Source organism: Dermatophagoides pteronyssinus, unplaced genomic scaffold (assembly GCF_027571235.1).
Source record: "Dermatophagoides pteronyssinus isolate colony J.1.1.1.1 unplaced genomic scaffold, Derpt_VIB-CSIC_2022.12 sq0018, whole genome shotgun sequence".
Classification (NCBI taxonomy): Eukaryota; Metazoa; Arthropoda; class Arachnida; order Sarcoptiformes; family Pyroglyphidae; genus Dermatophagoides; species Dermatophagoides pteronyssinus.
This window is the reverse complement of record NW_027461542.1, coordinates 758,580-780,540: the sequence shown is the minus strand read 5'-3', so window position 1 is coordinate 780,540 and position 21,961 is coordinate 758,580. Positions and strand designations below refer to the sequence as shown.

Sequence of the window (21,961 nt, the reverse complement as noted above, 5' to 3'; positions counted from 1 at the left end):
TCGTAGAGAAAAACGAAAATGAAAAAAAAAGGAAGACGATAATTCGATTTCTTTGGTTTCTTTTTGTTTTGGAAAAGAAAAAAGGAAATTTCGAGCAAATAAGGTGTGTTTGAATTCACTTTTTTTTCTTCTTCAAAATGATCCGAACGTCGTTTGTGGACGGGAATTCGAACGTTTCTTCTTTAACCATTCGAAGATTCGAACGTTTTCGGTAATGATGATGATGATGACGATGATAATTGCCAACCAAAAAAACAAAAACAAAAAAATCTTAATTCGCATCACATTCTTTCTTTTTTTGTTTATCTTCATAATTTGAAATGATAATTGTTTTTTTTGTTTGTTTGTTTGTGTGTGTGAAATTTGACTTTTATTTCCCCTTCCCCCAAAAAAAAACATTCATCAGATAATATCATTCTTTTTTTTTCGTTTTGTTTAAAAGAAGAATTTCTTATTCATTTCATTTCACGATAAGAATCTTGACAATTTAACTTGAAAGAAAAAATCTTATGTGAAAGAATGATGATGATGACAATGACCAAAGATGCTTCTTTCTTCTTTTTTTTCATAAAATGTTTTTGTGATCATTAAACCTACCACCAATGAACAAACAAAAAGACAATAGAATAATTATTTTTTTTCCTTCTGTTTTTGTTTATTTTGGTGATGTTTTTATTTTAGGTTTCAAATCAAATCTGTTATTTTCATTCTTTCTTTGATATTGTTTCCTCCAAATGAATTTTAATTCAAAAAATTTATTTATTTTTACGTTCCAGAAATTCTATTCAAAGATGTTATTCTTAATTCTATGAATTTTTTAAATTTTAAAATTTTAAAACAAAACAAAAAATGTACATCCCCTTTATCTGGTATTGTGTTTTCAGGTGTTTTTTTGTTAGGTTCCGTCGTCACCTCGAATAAGACCAGCCCCTTACCTGAACATGCACACATTGTACATTCGAATTGTAATCAAAAAAAAAGTAGAAGCAAAAAATTATAGAAGATCCATCAAACAGAATATGAATGTAGTAGTAGCATTTGTAAAAGGTAGGAAATTCAGACGAAAAAAAAATTAGAAAAGAAACAAGAAGAGTGAGAGAGAGAGAATAGAGAAAATGCAACAGCTACTGGCATTTGTGTTTTGTTAGTCGATCGACGATGATGATGATAATTCCTATTCAACAACATCAAAACAAAAAAAAATCAGTGTTTGGACATTGTTCATCCGTATAAGACCTTATCGTTTGTTTTTTGTTTTGTTTGTCTGTATTCTTTGTGTTTTTAATCAATAATATATGTGTTTCAAATGTTTGTGTCATCACCCGATTTCAATTTCAACGATAACAACAATTGGTCCATAATTTTCGATTAAATATTGATCGATCGCCGTCATTGATTGATTATCATTCGACCTAATCCACCGACGATTAATAAAATGATCGCAATCGATGGTTAATTTATCATCAAAAATATTGTCAATGACAACATCATCATCATCATCGATTATTATCAGTGGTTTTTGTTGTTGTTGTTATTGCTGATAATTGTGTGTATTTAGTGCATGTCTCTATGTTTTGATTGTTTTTTTTTGTTATCCACACAACCACACCATCATCATTGACAACCATCAAATTCTTTTGATTTTATAAATGAAAATCTTAACAAATCAAACAGAAAAAAAGTGATTCGTTTTCCACGTTGAAAGTGTGTTTGTGTGTGTATGGTGTATTTTTCATCATTACCATCACCATTATCTTTGATCACATTCCTAAAATTGTTTTTTTCGGACAAAAAAAAACCGATTGATCTGATGGAAATAAGAATGGATGATAATCCATTATTCGATAATTGTTTACATGATGATGATGGTCAAATGCTGATCATTATGGATAATGATTATCAACAAAAACATCGATCACCATCTTCAATACATCATCATCATAGATCTTCATCATCATCATTATCATCATCGATCAATGATGTTGATCATCATCAACAAAAATCCTCACCACTACCAAAAAGAACAACAATAATGAATTGTTTAAAATTATTATTATCCAGTAGAACGATTAATGATAATAATATTGTGATGAATAAAATGGTAACAAAAAGGCCAAAATCATCACGATTAATAATTAATAAATCTAATCATCATCATCATCAACATCAACATCATTATAATTATCATCATCTAATGAATATAAATCATTTAATATTGATCATTATTTTATTAATATATCAAATTGCCTTTATATCTAATGTAAGTTGAAATTTTTTTAAAAGTAACAAAAAAATCAATCATCAATTGATTTCCGTCACTTGTTTAACCTTGGAATTCTTTGTGTTCAAAGAATTTGTCCAAGTGTGATAAGAGAGTGAATGAGTGACCAAACAAACAAACAAACACACACACATAGCGATATAAACTTATCATTCCTTTAGTTAATCTTGAAAAAATACTCACAAAATTTAACATTTTTCTTTTTAACGATCGTGGGAAACCAATAATAATAACAAGAAGAACGAGAAAAAAAAATATACATAAAAAGATGCCGGAATGAATGAATGAATGTATGTGACGAATGATGACGATGACCACCACTGAAATTAAAAAAAAAGAAGAAATGAATTTATGGCAAAAACAACAAGGAATCTATATTGACGACAAAAATTTGTTGAAGATTAACATCTTATTGCTGTGTGAATCAGAAGCAATTTTTAAAAAAGAGAGTAAAGAGTTTTTTTCCCAAAAAAAATCATTCATTTAAAATTATCTGAAATTAATGAAAAAAATGCAAGATAAGTAGAGATTCCTTTTTACCATTTTTTTTACCTGGATGATGAAATAATCGATTGGTAAATTGATCGGAAGTAAATAATTCAACAACAAATACAAATACAACAAATCAATTAGTTGATGACCGGATGAGTTTTTTTTCACGTTTTTCTGGTTGATTGATCATCAATGATTATCATTAACAAACAAAACAATTTCCACATTTCCACACAGTAAATTATTCACACTTAATCATGAAAATTTTTTTTGAAAAAAAAACGAAACACCCACGGAATCGATGATTGATTTTTTTGCTTGTTTTTTTTTGCTTTGGTCATGTTTGCTAATAATTTTTTATTATTATTTCTATTTTATTTTCACAAATTTTCACCATATCCACCAAATAAACATCCAAAACAAAACAAAAAAAATCAATCACACTTGTTATTTACCAATGGTGTTGACTAACATTCATTCATTTTTACACAATATACAGGTATCTTGTTTAGGAATTTTTCAATTACGACTTGACAGATTTGTCAATGAATATAATCGTGATGCATCCGGTCGTTGTTGTTCTGATGTTCATTCGGCTGGACTTAATACTAATAATAATAATAATAATGGTGTTGTTGACCATAATAATAAATCAACAACAACAACAACAATTTGTGAACAAAAATGTCAAACATTTTTTCGTTTTTGTTTTAAAAATTATCAAGCAAAAATTGACACAAATTCTGATTGTGTTTATGGAGAAAAAACTACACCAGTTCTTTCACCAATATCATCATCATCAATAACAAGTGATAGTCATCATCAACATTATTCTCATCATCATCATCATAATAATAATAATAATAATAATTTTCAACATCTTAATTCATATTATAATTATACCATACAATTTCCATTCAATTTTACATGGCCTGTAAGTAATTCAAAAATTATAAAATAATAAACAAAAATTTTAATCCAATTTTTCTAATTAATTTTCTTTAAAGGGTACATTTTCATTGATAGTTGAAGTATGGAATAATGTTAGCCAAAATCATCATCATCATCATTTGTTGATTGATGAAAAACAATCACCACCACCATCATCAGCAGCTGCCGATCAACGTAAGTTTTTTTTTCGTAAATATTCTTTAAATTTGAATTATAATTTTCATGTCACACACACACAAACATACACCAGATTTAAATATCCAAAACCTACAATGATGACCAGCTGATGATGATGATCTTGTTTTTTTGTTTCAGCTGCTCTTTTTTTTCTTGAGAAACGACCAAAAAAAGATGAAGAAGACATCTTTTCTCTGTTATCCAAAAGCTAGATTTCAATCAATTGATCGATCGATTGATTTTACCAAAATCTTTTAGCCTATATCTTTATCAAGGTTATACCATTTGTTTCTTTCACCTTTTGTTTTTTATTAATCATCATCACCATCATCTATGGCTAGTTTGTTGTTGTTGGTTGTGTGTGTGTGGGAAACTGCCCTAAGGCCAATCATCATCTTACCTTTCACCTATGTTGTTTTCCTATGTTCTTTACATGACCAGCCGTTTCTAGTTTTTTAAAATATATAAAAAAAGAAAAGAAATTCACCTTATCTTGTGTGTTGCTATTGTCACCACCATATGTGTCTAGTTTGTTTAAAGTTTTTTTTTGCTTTCTCAAAAGCAGGTTGAAATCTCAAAGAAAAAAAAATTGAAATAAGATGAAATGGTTAATATGATTCAATGAAACAAAACAAAAAAACATATTCAATAAAAGGTTGTCAACCTGTTCAAATCAATTTCGAAAAAAAACCACTGACTAACAAGCTTTAAGTCTATGGCTGGGACCAATTTTTTTGTTTTGTTTTGTTTGTTACGTTTCATTTCCTTTTCTTTCATTCAATATTTGACAAACACACAACAACTAGAACAACCTATCCCATCCTATCAGATCGATGTATGTTCAAAATAGTCAATAGATGATGATGATGATGTTGAGCAGGTGTTTTTCATTTGTTGTTTGGTTGATTATTTGATTCTCACAGTAACCAACAACAACAAGGTCCAATACATAGAAACTGAAAAAAACCTGGTCCTAGTTTTCATGAGAAAAAGTAGTTTTTGATGACAATAAAATGAAAACTTGAAAGAAATTATTAGAAAAAAAGACTTGAGCACACACACATATGGTACTAATATATGAATACAGATGGATTTCCTTTTTCTGGTCCAATTTTTTTTCACCATCCAAGATTTTTGGAAAGAGAGAGAAAGGAATACATAGGATGTCTTGAGTGAAAAAAAGGTACCAACCATCCTGTTCAATAGGATAAGCCAGGTTTTTTGTAAATTCGGGTTTTGGGTTTGGTATAAATGTTTCATAACCTTAAATCGCCTTCGACATATGATGATGATGATCATGGATCTAATTTTTTTTTCTTAGCGGCTGTTACTGCTGCTGATCAACTGTTTTATAAGTTTCTTTAATACCTATCTTGTGTGTGTGTGTGTGTGATTGATTCTATTCTGATGACCAGCTGTTGATTTTTTTATTTTCATTGCTTTACTCTACTTTTATATGGTCTATGGGCCCATTGCCATCTGGCAAGTTTTACTTACTTTACTTATTGACTGGGTTTCAGTTTTTCTCAATAAAATAAAAAATCATAATAATTTTTACCCATGAACAACAAACATAAGATGATGATGATGAAGAAATGGGCAACAGTTGTTTTTTTCCTGACTGTTGCCAAGACATTTCGTTCATTTAATTTACGTTCAAAGACCTTGTTGTTGTTGTTGTTTTTTACTTGGTTTGCTTGATTGTGAACCCGATTCAATTTCCCGGGTCTACCAAGCAATGATGATTATTCGATCATCTTAGCTTTGGTTTTCAAGGATTTTATTATTCTTTGCTCTTAGAAACAATCTTAGAACCAAGCAAAAAAATTAAAACAAAAAAAACTTGTTCCATAAATATGAAAAAGGGAAGAACAACGACAACAATCTTTCTTTGGGTGACAACTATAGTGTGCTGTGCGTGTTGTATTCGTATAAAAGAAACCATCACAATACTATAATTGTCTACTACTATATATTGTGAAACTTTGGACCGTGAGAAAATCTTGAAATTACCAAAATGCACATCTCTCATACAATTGTATTTGTAAAAGTATCGTACACTCTCTTTTTCTTTATTGAAAATCCAAAATTTGACGGTCAATATGATTTACACACACACACAGGATCGAGTTACTTTCTTGCTTATTTAGTGTAGTTTTATTTAAGTAAGTAAGCTGCACTCCTTTTTTCCTTTTCGTTCACACTTATTTCCTGAACGCGAATCGAAAACCAAAAATGATAAGAAAACTAGATCTAGTGTAGACTGTGTTTGAATCGTTTCCGTTGATAATTTTTTTTTCTTCAGGAAAAAAATCATCATTGCTGGAATAATGAGATTTTAAAGAAGTTTTTTGTCAAATTGAAAACAAAAATGACAAGTGAAATTATAATCATTGAATGAATGAACATCACTTTCAATTTTTTTTCATTCTTTTCAAAATTATCATTAAAAAATTTCATTTTTTTTCTCTTATAAAGATGAAAATTGTTCGCGTGCATCATTCAATTTTCATTCATTGAATTCAATGTGTAAGTCAGTGGCACCTGTGTGTATGTGTTTGTATATGGCCAATTTTATTTTGTCACTGAATAATCTGGTTTCTTGAAGAATTCTTTCTGGTTTCGTTTCAGACTTGTAATAATAATCATCATCATACTTAATAATTACTATGTTGATCAATGATTGAAAATTGTCCACATATATAGAGAAATAAGTGAATGTGAAAGTAAGAAAAAGAGAAACGAAATGCCGGTCAAGCGTAGTTCCTCGATTGACAAAAAAAATAAATAAAGATGATGATGATGATGATGATGATGAAAGAAGAATAAAAATATATTCCTTAAAGACGGTAGTATATTTTCTACTTATATAACAATCGAGGAGAGAGAAGAAGAACAATAATATCACCTATGACCTTTTTTTCGTTGTTGTTATTGTTGTTAAAGGAAAGATTGTCGCCATTGATAATGGTTGGCCAATGTCGTCGTTGTCATGTTTGCCATTTGAATGAATGAATGAATTTTTTTTTTACCTAAGAGTTAATCAATAGGTTCTTGTTCACATTATTTATTTCATTGAATGAATTCTTCATCATCATCATCATAGGTATATTTAACTTTTACTATATAAAGTAATTTCGTAATCATCATAAGATTTGGACTAGGTTTTTGATGAATTTAAATTTGTTTTTCCTTTCTTTAAATTACGATTCCGAATCGGATGTTGTTATTGTTATTGTTATAGATCGGAAACAAATTGGAAAACAACAAAGCTCCAAACTCACACGCACAAATTGAATTGATAATCACAATTTCTAATCAATGATTTTTTGTTCTATTTATAAATATAGATCATCATTATCATTCATCGACAACACCAAATCTAATAATTAGATCATTTGAATCACGGCGTAATAAATTGGCAGCCAATAATGAATGGACTTATCATGAAACACGTATTAATCATACATTATTACAATATTCATATCGTATACAATGTAATGATAATTATTATGGAAATTTTTGTACAATCAAATGTACACCACGTAATGATGATTTTGGTCATTATAATTGTGGTTCGAATGGTGAAAAAATTTGTCATCAAGGTTGGACTGATGAATATTGTAATAAACGTAAGTTTTTGTTTTTTGAAAAAAAATATTTTGTTTTTTCTGGATTCTTCAAGATAAAGATTTTTATTAGAGAATTTCATATGAAAATGAGGCCAACAACAATTTTTTGTTGTTGTTGTAAATATTGATCTAAGGATGCATGTATGATTTTCATATTGATGAATTTTTCTGTTTATGTTCAAAATCACTTATTATCGCTTGTAAACATACATTCCTTGAGAGTCTTTTTTTTTGTATATTGAGTGCATTCGATATTCAATATATTGCCTTATGTAACAAACAACTCAGATGACAACCGGATATCCCGTGTTGATGATGATGGTGGTGATCGTTGTCGTGGTCGTCGTTATGTTGATAGCCGATATTTATTTATTCGTTTTGGCCTGTTTTTTTAAACATTCAGGCCAATTTCAAAACTAACAAAACTAAATTCTTTAGTTTTCTTCTTTGACAATCTTTTTTTTTCTTTTCCCGTCATTCATTTTCACGAAAAAAAAGATTTAAAAAGAGAGAGATAGACTGAGATTTAGTTAGAAAAACCAATTAGTTTAAAGAATGGAATGAAATTAATTTCTTCTTCTTCATAGGACAAAGTTCATAGCCATCATTATCATCATCTTTAGGATGATCAGGTTTTTTTTCTCAGTCATTGATGATGGTGGTTTAATTGTTCATCAAGTGGAACAAATTACTTTTTTTCTTTTGCTTCTTTTGAATTCTTTACTGAAAAGATGATAGTTTTTTTTCATTTCTTTTCTGAGATAATCATCTTATGATGATGAATAAGCATAATTTTTAATCGATTTTAATTTTTTGTTTTGTTTTGTTTTTTTATCCAATCAATCCAAATTTTTTAAAAAAATAGCAATATGTCGATCATGTAATGAAACAAATGGTTCTTGTATGCAACCAGGTAAATGTAAATGTCGTTTAGGTTGGACTGGTGATGATTGTCAACAATGTCAACAATATCCAAATTGTAAACATGGTTATTGTATTGCACCATTAGAATGTATTTGTAAAGAAGGTTGGGGTGGTCTATTTTGCGATAAAGGTATGTTTCCGTCGTTTTTATATAATAATCCTTTTTTTCCTATCAATCCAAATTCTTAATTATTTCATTTTTTTACATATGTTTTGTCACTATCAACATTCTAGATCTAAACTATTGTACAAATAATCAACCATGTAAAAATGGTGGACTTTGTACAAATACTGGTGAATCATTTACATGCCAATGTCCACCCGGATATATGGGCAAATATTGTGAAAAAGAATTGGATAGCTGTGAACATTCACCATGTAAAAATGGTGGTACATGTAAGGTAAGCAAATCAAACAAATAAACAAGAATATTATCATGTATTTTTTGTTTTTATTACCTATTTTCATTTCTTAATATGGTCCATATGGTCCATATAATATTTGGGCAAATAATGATAATAATAATTCCAAGATGCAAGCAATACAAATGCAACGTATTTTTTTCGTTGTTGTTTTTCTCCATATGTTACTCGTTAACAGATTTTTATTTTTTTCCCTATCTCAGACACCATACAATACATAGACTTTTTTCTCCATGATCACAGATGGTTTTCGTTAGTTTTTTCTTTTTTTTTCTAAAAAATAAGTTAGTTACCTAAAGATAGATAGTGATAAAGAACCAAACACCTTTTTTTTAAAACTAAAAAAAAAATTTATTTTTTCCAGGGAAAAAAATAATCATGATGAGAATGGTCGAAGTTTTTTTTTCCATTTTGATAATGATAATAATTACGTAAAAATAATTAAGATAAGTTATCGAATAATAATAGTAATAATAATAATAATAATAATAATAATAATAATAGGATCCTGGTCTGTTTTTTGTTTTTTTATCGATAATGAGAAAAGAAAAATAGTGAAAGTCATTGTCTGACAATCGATAATCGATTTGCTTTATCTGATGATATTTTGCCAATGATAACTGCTTTGTTAATTGATTGAATTTGATTCTGCAAAAAAAATCAATATTTTTACGGATTTCCGATAAATAATGTCTTTTTGTTTTTTCATTTCTCAATCACAGAATAATGCCATTACAAATTATACTTGTGAATGTTCAATTGGTTTTGGTGGTCGTCATTGTGAACAATCATTAAGTGTTTGTTCAGAAGATTCATGTGAAAATGATGGTATCTGTATTGATAGACCAATCGGTTATTTATGTGCCTGTAAGCTTGGTTATTCTGGATCACGATGTCAAATTCGGCAAAAAGGATGTTCACCAAATCCTTGTCATGGTAGGTTTTTTGTTTTTTCTTAAAATTTTTTGTTTTATTCATTCATTTCTTGATATTAATTTTGAATTTAATTATAATTTTTTGCGTGTTGTTTTCTTTCTTATTTTTTTTTTTTTTTTGATATGGATCAACAGGTGGATCATGTTCGATGAATACAACTGATGAAACATATAGTTGTAAATGTCATGCCGGTTTTACTGGTGATCATTGTGAAATCAATATTAATGATTGTGAATCAAATCCATGTTTAAATAGTGGTAGTTGTTTAGATGAAATCAATGCATTTCGTTGTCGTTGTCCACCAGGTTTTGTTGGTGAACTTTGTGAAGTGAATATTGATGAATGTTCAATGATGAAACCTTGCCAAAATGGTGCTACTTGTGTTGATCGTAATAATGATTATCTTTGTATATGTCCATCCGGATTTACCGGTAAAGATTGTTCCAACAATATTGATGATTGTGCAGGATCACCATGTTTTAATGGTGGTATATGTCATGATCGTATCAATAGTTTTGAATGTCAATGTCGTCCAAATTATCATGGTAATCGTTGTGAATTTTTCAATTCAACAACTACACCTACAACAACAGCAACAAATTTTTTGCTAGCCAATTTATCATTACCATTTTGGGCGGAAAATAGTGATAAAAATGATAACAATAATAATAATTTAATCAAATTATCATCATCAACGAATCAAATTTCAATGATTACAATTATTTATTCATCATTAATCTTATTGTTGGCCATTATATTTATAATTATTGGAATTATTATATTTAAACGATTACGTAATTATGCATTGAAAATGAAACGTCGTCGTGATGAAGCTGATGCACGTCGACAAAATGAACATAATGCTATTATGAATAGTATGAATAATAATAATAATAATAAATATTTGGATCTAAATCGTCAAACACCGAATGCAAATATTATTGTTAACAGTTTAAATCGTCCAGCATCAATACATCAATTGAATAAATGTCATAAAGTTACAAATGAATATGTAATCACCGGTGGTAATGATCATCATCATCATCATCAATTCTATCAACAACATAATAAATGTGCTACATTACATAATGGTTTTCGAGCAATGAATCTAAATAATAATAATACAATGAAAGATAAAATGATAATGATCAACAATAACAACAACAACAATATTAGTGAACAGAAAATATCTACCACTATTGATGATCCATATATGCATACATATGAACAAATTCATCAACATCAACATCAACAACCGTTAAAACAATATAAATCAAAATGCAATTTATTAGCAAATAATCTTACTACTGTTGATCAACAACAACAATTATATTTGGATCAATATTCGATGAAAAAACAATCTAATCTTGATCTATATAAAAGGTATGTTTAAAATCAATGTGTTGATTCAATTTTTGTCAAATTAAACCTGATTTATTGATTAATAATTTGTTAATTTGTAATCGTATTTTTTTCATATATTTTTAACAGTGATTTTCTTATTGTAGCCAATAATTATAATTCATCGGATGATAATATTCTAACAACAACAATACCATCATCGATGATAAATCATAATCATTATGGCCGATCAAAATCTGTTTATAATGTGATAGATAATAATGATAATGATATTTATACACAACCAATCTATACCAATAACAACAATATGAATGGTGATCATCATCATCAACAACAAAAAGAGCAAAAAATCAATAATAAACTTCATGCGACAGAAGTTTAGATTTTTATTTAACCCGGGAAAAATTGATTTCAATTAATCATCGAAAATCATTGAAACTGTCCATTGTTTTAACAATTTAAATCACCACAGACGAGCTTATCATCCATTTAATTGAGGACAGTATAAAAAAACTTGTCATCATCATCATCATCATTGATTTTCAATCCATTCAATTATTTTATCATCTTTGAATTTGTTGTCAAATAATTTTTCTGTGTTTTTTTCAATTATTGTTGTACATAATTCTTTTTCAATTATTATTATTCTTGTATTATATAATTATTGTGTTAATTATTATTATTTTTTTCTTTAATTTAAATCTAATTTGAGAGCAAAAAATTTTAATGAGTATTATTTTCAAGAAAAAAAAGACCGAAAACACATCCTCTCTTTCAGTATTTTTGCCGCATAAAACATTTTTTTTGGAATCATCCTGATCATCATCATCGTTTGCTCTCAGCCAACAAACAAACAAAAAACATTTGAAATTTTCTGTTGAAAGAAATATTTGTAAATAAAAAAATTTTTAAAGTATTAAAAAAAGTCTTTATTTTGTCTCAAATGTCAATTGTGTGACATTTACCATCAATCAATTGTCACACCGGTTTCATCATCATGATATTCTGTTGGTGGGTGGTGGTGATAATGAAAAAAGCAACAACAACGATAATGATTTTTTTTGTTGTTGTTGAAAGTCTATATGGGAAAACTGATGATTATTATTAATGTTCCAAGATAATCGATTTTTTTTTCTCTTAACCAAACCAAACATTGACAATCTCTAATGATGGTGGTTGGTGATGATTGTAAAAAAAAATTCAAACGAATTCGGTTCATTCTCTAATGGACTAGTCGTCTTCGTCATTTGATTTAATCATTTGAGAATGATCATCATCATTCAATGAAAGAATTTAACATGCCAAAAAGCCATAAAGTCTTTCGTTCGTTCATTTTCGCGTATCGAGAGGCTATTAAAATCAAATAGACTTTTTTTGAAGTAAAAAAAAAGAAATTGGAGAAATTTTTTTTTCACAGCAAAAAAAATGCAAGAATTTTAAGAAGCTTGTTAAATGTGTGTGTTGTTCAGTGTTAACTGAAAAACAAGAAAAAGAAGAAAAAAAAGTTCATGGCTCGTTGGTCATTAGAATCAAAACACACAGTGAACAAATGAATGAATGAATGTGTGGCACAAGGCAAATCACATAATTATCGCCCATTGATTAACACACACACACACACCGAACACATTATCGATTTTTGAGAAAAGAAGAAGGAGAAAAAAAATCAACCGAAAATGATCGAAAGTTTTTTTTCCTGTTCACTCAATCTTTTTGATTGAGGAATTTCGTTTCGTTTCATTGGAAAATAAATTCATGAATCAATCTTTGTTTTCTTTCAATAAAATGTGAAGCTTTTATTACCCAAAATGAACATTTGTTTTAAAAGAAGAAAAAAATACAGTAACAGCAACAAGTGTTTCATTCAAGACATTTTCCAAACAACAATTTTGCCTTATTTGATTTGGTTTTCAAGTTTTGGATTTTTTTCTTTTATTTGGTCAAAGTCAAAGTTCTAGGTTATAAAATAATGATGAACCAAAAAAAAAAAAAAAAAAAAATCACATTAATCCTTTCCATAGGAAATTGTTTTGAAATTGTAAAATAAAATAAAATAATTAACCAAAAATGATTATTAGTTTTTTTTGTTCTGTTCTGTTTGTTTGTTTGTTTCAGTCAATTATAATGAAGAAAGAAAAAAAATACGGTAGCCAATTCGTTTATATTCGATCAAACATTGGCAAAGAATTTATGGCTATAAATAAATATTAAAAAAAATCTAAATTTATAAATTTTGTTATTTTCAATACATTAAACACATTAAACTAAATGTAGTCCTTGGAGTCTATTTATCATCAACATTGATATTATTTTTTTTTCTTTCTATTTCCATTTACATTTATATTTTCTATTTGCAGTCAGACATCCTAAACCAACCAACAACAAAAAAAATACATATTTGCTGGTGTATTTCATCATCATGATCAATTTGATGATAATAATGGAATTGGTGTGTGTGTGTGTGTGTGTGTGTGTGTGTGTGTGTGTGTGCATGGTAAACAAACTAAAAAAACAAGCAAGCAAAGTTAGTCGAAAAATCAAAACGTAATAAATACGTTCGATTTTTTTTTTGTTCTCTGTTTTGTTACATAAATTCAGATTTTTTCAGAGATTTTCAGAGGATATTGATGAGGATATCAAACAAACAAACAGAACAAACGAAAAACAGAACAATCCAAAAACAAATGACGAAAACAATCGAGAATTTATTTTTGTTTGTTGGGCGCCATTATCAAAAACGAAAAAAAACAACAAAAACACCAAAAATACAGAAACAGTTTGTTTACTTTCGTTTCGTTTTCGTTTTCGTTTTTTACTTTTTCTTTTGTTTTTGATTTTTGGATTTTTTTCCGATTGGATGTTCTTTTTTTTCTGGATGTTTAACAACGTTTAGTTTTTGTGTTTGGCTAACTGGCACATATTACAAAACAAAAGTAAATTCCAAACAAACAAACAAACAAAAAAAGGTCAAAGGGCAAATGATAAACAACAATGAAATAAAATATATCCAATAATTTGTATCCGGATTCATTTCATTGAATGCGACAAATATTTTTGCTTTTGACTTCCTACAAAAAAGAAAACAGAAATGCCAAAATAAACAAAATAATGATGATAACGCGACCGATTGTCAACGATATTTCTTTTTTTGATCAATGAATTCAATTTTTCTTGATTTTGGCTATTATATAATGAATCTTATCATCATCTTGATCTGATCAAACATTATGATTTGAATCAGCCAGATATGAATGAATGAATGAAAGAAAGAACCGTCCATAGCAAAAAAAAAGTCTAAACGATAAATTCCGACAATTTTTTTCTGTATATGAAAAAAAAACTACCTGCAAAATCAAAAAACAAACAGCCGGTAGCAACTGAATGAATGTTCATGTGAAAGTTGATGCGTCGTTTTGTTTTTTGTTGTTTTCGTTGTTGTTGTTGATGTTCATTCTCGCTATCTATTCTATACATTTTCTCCGATACATTATTGAGAGAAAGATATTCGTGAGATTTTTTTTTCTTCGTTTGCTTTCACTCATTCTCCTTTTTGATTGAACTTGAAGCCAAAAAAAAAAAAAACATTAAACATCTCGCTAGCTATAATGATAACATTCAATATATGAAAAAAAAAGTCATACGAAACCGGTCAACAAATATTATTATGGGTAATTTCTTTTTCTTTTTCATTTTGATCATAAATGATGATAACAAAAAATTTGTAACGAAAGAGTTAAATATTGAATGATGATGATGATGATGATGATAATAATAATGATCTCCATCATCATCATCATCATCATCATCTTTTTTTCTCACACCGGGCAACATTTAGATTACCTCTTTTTTTTTGCAAAAGAATTTTTCTATCTTTCAATGTTAAATGAAGAAGAGAAAAAAAACAACAACAAGAATTTGACCCGATAAACACTGAAAATGAAAATCACTATAGAAACATTGGAGAATTAGACGGATGATTTTCTTTTGGTGTTTGTTTGTGAGAAATTTGTTTTCACATCATACACATATCATCAACAATGTCTATTAAGGAATTTTCTTTTGAGTAGTATTTATCGATTAAAAATCATAAACATTATTTCATTTTTTTTATGAATCTTTCTTTCTTTTTTTTTAGTTTTGTTTGTTTGTTTGTTTGTATCAAATACATAATGATGAAATATGGCATTCCATTTCATTTCATTTTGTTTTAGTTTCGAAAAAAAAGTTTAAAACAACGACGAAACCAGAAATGAATTTCATTCGATTCATCAACCGATAAATAGATCCATTAGTTATGTTTGTTGTTGAAGAAAGAAAGAAAGAATTTCAATATGACAGATGATGATGATCGATTTTTGGTTTTCCATTCAAAAACTGAAAAATCTTTTCAACGAAAAAAAAAATATTTAAATCTGATTGAATGAAACATTCAAAATTTTTCCTCATATGAAACGAACCATATTATAATTATATAATGGGCCATTTAAACACAATAAATAAATCTTTTCGCCAAAAAAAAATGACTGATTGATTAGCTTCGAGGCATATTTTTTTATTTAAATCCATAATGATGATGATGATCCATATTTTCTTTTATTTTCATTTCATTTCATTTCATTGATTGACATGAAGACACACACAATATTATGTTCAAAAATACAATGCCTGTGAAAGAAAAAAAAAGAAAAATGCCAAAGATTATCGTAATTAACTAACTACCTGTGAATAGCTAAATAGGTAATATTGGTGGTAGGTCTTTTTTGAAATTCTTCAATGAAAAAGAGAGAGAGATTCTTTAATTCTCTCTTTCTCTTTCTGCCTACCTGTGCAGGTAAATTTGATTGATTTGGGTCCCAAATTTTTTGTTTTTTTTTTCTTCATTCGATAACTAATCAATCAATCAAATTGAAATCTCTCTCTCTCTCTTTTTTTTTTGCCAATATCAATCGATCCATTGGGAACTGTGAAAAAATAAAAATAAAACTTATTTATCATATAGGAAAATCTTCGAATCAAAGAAAAAGTAGTTTGATATTTTATTTCTTCTTCTATTGATTGCCGACGACGACGACAGCTGATGATTGATCCAAAACAAAAATGTAGAATTTTGTTTTTCAATCATATTTTTTTTTTGTTAACCAATTTGGTCAAGCCAAAAACGTTAAATGTTAAACATAAAAGTTAACATAAACGTTACAAAATATAGCCATTTAGCGAAAATGAAATTGTGAAAAAAAATCGGTGATATATGTGTCAATCAGCAGGAATCTTTATGTTTCTATTTTTCCAATTCGGACCATAATTAGCTACATTGAACATTCTTTTTTTTTGGAAAAATGTTTTTCCATGTGGAAACAGTAGAAGACGAAGAAAAATTTCCAAATAATCTTTCAGCTAATGAACCCTGACGACAAAAAAAAATTGGTAAAATAATCCTTACCACCAATATTGAGAGAGAGAGAAAGAGAGATTTATTTAAATTTACTAAAAAAAAATTGTGAATCACCACCATTATTGTGTGAAAATGAATGAATGAATGAATACCATTGCCCGAAGGTTTTGACTTTTTTTTTTTTTTGCTTGGCATCAGGTAAAAAAATCATCATCAAATTTCGAATGGATAACAAAAAGAAAAAAAATCAATAATCATCATCAATAATGATTAAAGTTGAATAGAAACATTTAAATTTTTTATTCCATAATGATAATGGATCACAATAAGAACGAAGATGAACGAAGCAAAAAAGGCAGAAAAGCTAATCGAATCAAATCAAATTAAATCGATCGATTGATTGATTGATTGATTGATTGATCAGGAATTCAAACAACAATAACAACAATTGTGAAAAGTGAAAAAAAAGTGGCTTTCAAAAATGATTTTTTTTTTTGGTTCGTCGTTTTTCTCCATCATTTCAATTCAACAACAACGATCAACACCAGAAGTGTGCAAATTAATTGATTTTCAAACCGAACACAAGCAAAAGCTGAACGATAATGTTTTTTTTCTTCTTCTGGTCATTTCTTTTTTGAATTTGAATGAATCAAGATTCTCGATTCATAATAGGTGCGAGGTAAACGCACAATAAATTAATGAATTCTTTTTCGAATCCAAGAGAAAAATCATCTTCACAATCTTTCCTTTTTGCCATCATCAATGATTGAAATCAAAGAAGAAAAAGAAAATTATGTAATGGTTTTCGACGACGACCCAATACAACATACAATAAAAATAATGTATACATGGATGACTGACGATCATTGCATGGCATGCGTAAATTATCATTAACAACAACAAAAAAAGAAAAGAATATCCATATAGTTAACCATTAACCATTATCATTGTTATCGAATTGAATTGAATTGAATTGTGTCTACCCGCCATAATTGACGAAGATAATAACAAATTATTTTTACTTCAAAAGACCAGAAGAAAACATTTTCTTTCTTTTTTTTTCGGGGCTCGGTTTTTTTTTGTTTCCCTTTGGCAACATTCAACAACTAAACAATCAACAAATGTCGAAGGCCACCACAATCAAAAGAAGAAAAAAAAATGATTTCCATCCATTTATTTTAGATCAAATGAATGATGATAATTATCATAATCATTAACACATTCAATTTGGATCAACAACAACAACAAAAAAAAACGTAGCCAAAGCCAAAGATCAATTTTTACCTTACCTTTTTCCGCACACACACACACATAATATTGTTCTTGTCAATCAAAGAAACACGAGACAAGCCAAAAGAATGAATGAAATTCTCTACAAAACAATAGCATCACCAAACTATTCAGCTATTTGGTTTGTTTAAACATAGCAAAATGAAAGCAGAAAACAAAAAAAAAATCATTTCATTTTTAACAAAGTGTGAACATCAACAACAACAAATGTTAAAGAATTTTTCTGTTTCTGTTTCTGTTTTCCACCCAATCGATGATTAACCGCGGCATCATCATTCGTATCTGGTTTCTTTTTTTTTGTCTGAACAAGAAAAAAAAGTGCGAAAAAAAATCACCATCAAAATGTTTAAAGAGTGTTTGTGTTTTGGTTGAAAAGTCTGAAAAAATTGAATGAATGAATGAATGAATTGAATGTTTCGTTTTTATTCATATTCTGGATATTGTTGTCGAAACTGGAAAATGACTAAAACATCAATTCAATTCAATTTGATTCAATTTGATTCGATTCGAGCATCAAGTAACAACAACAATAATGATTCGAAAAATAGACATGGCAGACGATCGATATTTTGAAAATTTAATTTATCACCGTTTTTTTTTCTCTGCTGCTTTGCCTTTGCTGGTAAATTACATTTGAATTAGGAGAAAATCTTTCTTGGTTTTCTTTTTTTTTATTTTCACTTTCTTTGCACGGAATATTTCCCGAAAAACAAAATTGTCGGAAGTGATAATGTGATCATCACTCATCACTTATCAATTATTCAATCAAACAACAACCAACCGAAAAAAAAGAAGTTAAATTTGGAATCATTTTTTTTCTTGTTTGTTGGAAAAAAAAATCTAAATAAAAAGTTAATCAATCAATCGATCAATGGTATACGATTGATTGATTGATTGAATCGCACGAAACAACGCAATTGTTTTTGGTTGTTGCTTACGCTATTTTGCAGCTATAAATAAACATTTGTAGTGAATTTATTTCTAAATATCATCACCTAAAATAATAAATTTAAATTCTTTAAATTTTGTTTGATCCATCATCATTCAGGGGAAAAAAAAGAATAATGACAATTCTCACTTTTGTAAATCAGGTGCTGCCATCTAAAGCTCGAAAAAATCGACAAATTTTTTAAAAAAACAATTTATTGAATTAAATGAAAAATATTAATTAAAAAATTACATTTACATAATGAGCAAATAAATGATTTTATGAGCATAATTAATACTATATGTTTGTTTTTATGTCATAATGAATAAATGAATAAAAATTAAAATGAATGGTAATTATTTAAAAGCGAAATTTTGGTCGAAAATTTGGATTATAGCTAAAGTTTTCTGAATTGGCTCTTGAATTTGATAATCCATCATTATTATAATTGAAATTATTATTATTACGATAGCCAAATTGTCGTTGTTGTTTACGTTGTGAACTACTAATCGATCGTGGCCATGGTTGATTAAAATATTTTGGACTTTTATAATTATTATTATAATAACGTGATGAATTATGTTGTTGTTGTTGTTGTCCAGGTGTATTAACCATGGCTACATTACGAGATTTAGTTATTGTGTTGCCAAGATTTTGATGATTCATTGTTCCAATATGTATAGGTGTTCCTCCTCCATTATGATTATTTTGTATTGGACGTAATAAACGTGGTGTTATATCACGTATGGCTACCAAATTTCGTTTATTTTCCGGTGTATTATTCATTACACCATCATAAACGGGTAATGAAAAAAGTTTGATTATGGCTTTTGTTTTTATCATTGATGTTGAATCGATATTATCACGCCATATAACACTTTTTTTACCATTTATTTTTTGCGCAATCGATTGAAATTTTTCATCCATTTCTTCGGATAATTTCCCTAAACCATTCAATATATGATATGATTTATAAATATAATTAAATGTATCTTCAGTAAGCTCATGGAATGCATTATATTTTGAATAAAATTCTTCAAACATTTTTTTAGAATGTTCTTGAAACATGTCCATATCTTTCTTTTTAACAATACAATGATTTTCAATAAAATAACTTCGTACAATAATATCATTATCGGTTTCGGCAATCAAATCATTTTCAAATTCCATAATTTTTGTTTCATTTTCTTTTACTTGTTCTTCGATCGAAATCTTAAGATTTGAATAATGTAATTTTTGTCCATAAATCGAATGCAAACTTTTTGTCTGTTCCGATCGATTCTCTTCGTCAATAACATTAAATAACTTTGCCCGTTCATTTTCATATTCACGGAATAATAATCGTAACTGTTAAATAGAAAAAATAATGTAAAAATAATCAAGATAAAAACAAAAGGATAAATAACACTTACATCCAACATTTTTATATTATGTTCACAATCCAAAAGTTTTGATCGCAATTCAATACGTTGTTGAAAAAGATCATCCAATGTATTTTTTACCGAATTTAATTTAGCCAATGAATCTTTCGATGTATTGATTGGATTTTTTGGTACACATTCCACATGATTTTGATATTTTTGTTTCAATTCTTCAATTGTATTCAATAGTTTAGCTTTTTCTCTGGTCATATTTTCAATAATTCGTTTATAATCTCTTGGTTGAACACCGACAGATATATTATTTTTTTGTGCAAATAATTGTATACCTTGTGCACGTTCAGCATATATCAATGTATTATGTGTTTCTTCATATTGATTTGCTGATGGTGAAATAGTTGCTATCATTAATGTTTTACAATTTCCACCCAATGAATCACGTAATATCATTGTTAATTTTGAACTACGATATGGTACATAAACATCTTTCTTATTACTTGTTAATGCATGAATACAATTACCCAATGATAATAATGATTTATTTATATTACCACCTTCACGATGTAAACTATTACTTCGATATGTTTTATATGCATTCGATGCTCGTTCACTACCAGCCAAATCAATTAGGCTCATTTTTGAAACCTGTATAGACATATCTTGATCATCGGAAAAATCTTTACGTTGTAACGTTATCTGAAATACGGCATGTGAACGTGATGATTCAGCATTAGCATCTGTTGGATGTTGTTTACGATTTTTATTACCATATTCAAGCATTTCAATTAAATGCTGTGCATCTTTTGGTTGATGTATGCTTAAATTTTTAACAGTAATACTTTTATTAGCATTTTCCAGTACAGATAATGGTTGATTAGATGTTGGATCAAGTAGATCATAGATAATTTCATTATAGATTTCAAAATAGGAAATTTTCAGTTCAAGATTTTGATCTTTTTCTTCATCAATTTGTTTATAAAGATCCATTGTTGTAAAGAAAATAACACCAGGATCATTTGTTGATCCAAGCATTGTATGCGTTTTACCCGAACCAGTTGAACCATATGCAAATACTGAACAATTATAACCGGCCAATAATGCTTCAACCATATCTTTTGTTGTTTCAGTATAAACAGAAAGATTATTCTCTTCATCATTGAATACACGATCAAAATTAAATTGTAAATTTTTATTGGCTTTTTTACCAATTTCTTTATAACGTTTTCCATGATATTCATATTGATTATTATCTTCATCATAAATATATGGATCAAATACCAATAATGATTTATCAATAACATCGATTATTGATTTAGTATTTGTTTCCAATTCTATTGGCTTTAATGGACGTACACGAACACAAACTTTTATTCGATCATTATTTGATGATGTTGATGAACCATTATCATTTGTTGAATTTTGTAATCGTGGTAATTTCGAACCAATATGATCATCATTTTTTTTCGAAGATCTTTTCATGGTGATACTTGTTGATTTTTGGATGATATTTTCAGATGTTATACTTTATACTTTGTCTTTATCAAAAGCAATTTAACAAAAGAAAAAAGAATCACCATTCAATAATGAAGAGAAAAAAACAAGCAACACAAAAAAAGATCAAAGAACCCAATAAAGAAAAAAAACAACTTATTTACATACACACCGAACACACCGTAACACCACGGATCGAACGCTTCGAAAATTTCAACGGTTATTTGTGATTGGCTGATTTTCAAAAAAAAACGCTCATCTTTCAAAATTAGCCACACCTTTTTTTCCATTTCATAGCCATCCG

The 21,961-nt window shown here is 28.1% G+C and overlaps 3 protein-coding genes across 3 annotated transcripts in view; 2 read left to right on the top strand and 1 right to left on the bottom strand.

The window, feature by feature from the left end:
* Positions 1 to 1,124: 1,124 nt before the first annotated feature.
* Positions 1,125 to 12,052, top strand: LOC113792182 (uncharacterized). Its single transcript, XM_027342086.2, has 9 exons — positions 1,125 to 2,260; positions 3,273 to 3,707; positions 3,781 to 3,898; positions 7,252 to 7,533; positions 8,399 to 8,587; positions 8,692 to 8,858; positions 9,602 to 9,815; positions 9,950 to 11,198; positions 11,307 to 12,052. The coding sequence occupies exons 1-9, from the start codon at positions 1,721 to 1,723 to the stop codon at positions 11,557 to 11,559; spliced, it is 3,447 nt and encodes a 1,148-aa protein (XP_027197887.2). The 5' UTR covers positions 1,125 to 1,720; the 3' UTR covers positions 11,560 to 12,052.
* A 767-nt stretch (positions 12,053 to 12,819) lies between these two features.
* LOC113796956 (sodium/potassium-transporting ATPase subunit alpha-B-like) overlaps positions 12,820 to 21,961 on the top strand; it is a 77,177-nt gene continuing 68,035 nt past the window's right edge. The window contains exon 1 of the mRNA XM_075822566.1: positions 12,820 to 12,831. The gene's annotated coding sequence lies outside the window, so the exon portion shown is untranslated. The remainder of the gene's footprint in view (positions 12,832 to 21,961) is intronic.
* On the bottom strand, positions 19,050 to 21,903 carry LOC113792175 (kinesin-like protein KIF18A). Its single transcript, XM_027342079.2, has 2 exons — positions 20,200 to 21,903; positions 19,050 to 20,134 (listed from the first exon to the last, which is right to left on the bottom strand). Exons 1-2 carry the CDS (start codon positions 21,643 to 21,645, stop codon positions 19,148 to 19,150), a joined length of 2,433 nt encoding a protein of 810 aa, XP_027197880.2. The 5' UTR covers positions 21,646 to 21,903; the 3' UTR covers positions 19,050 to 19,147.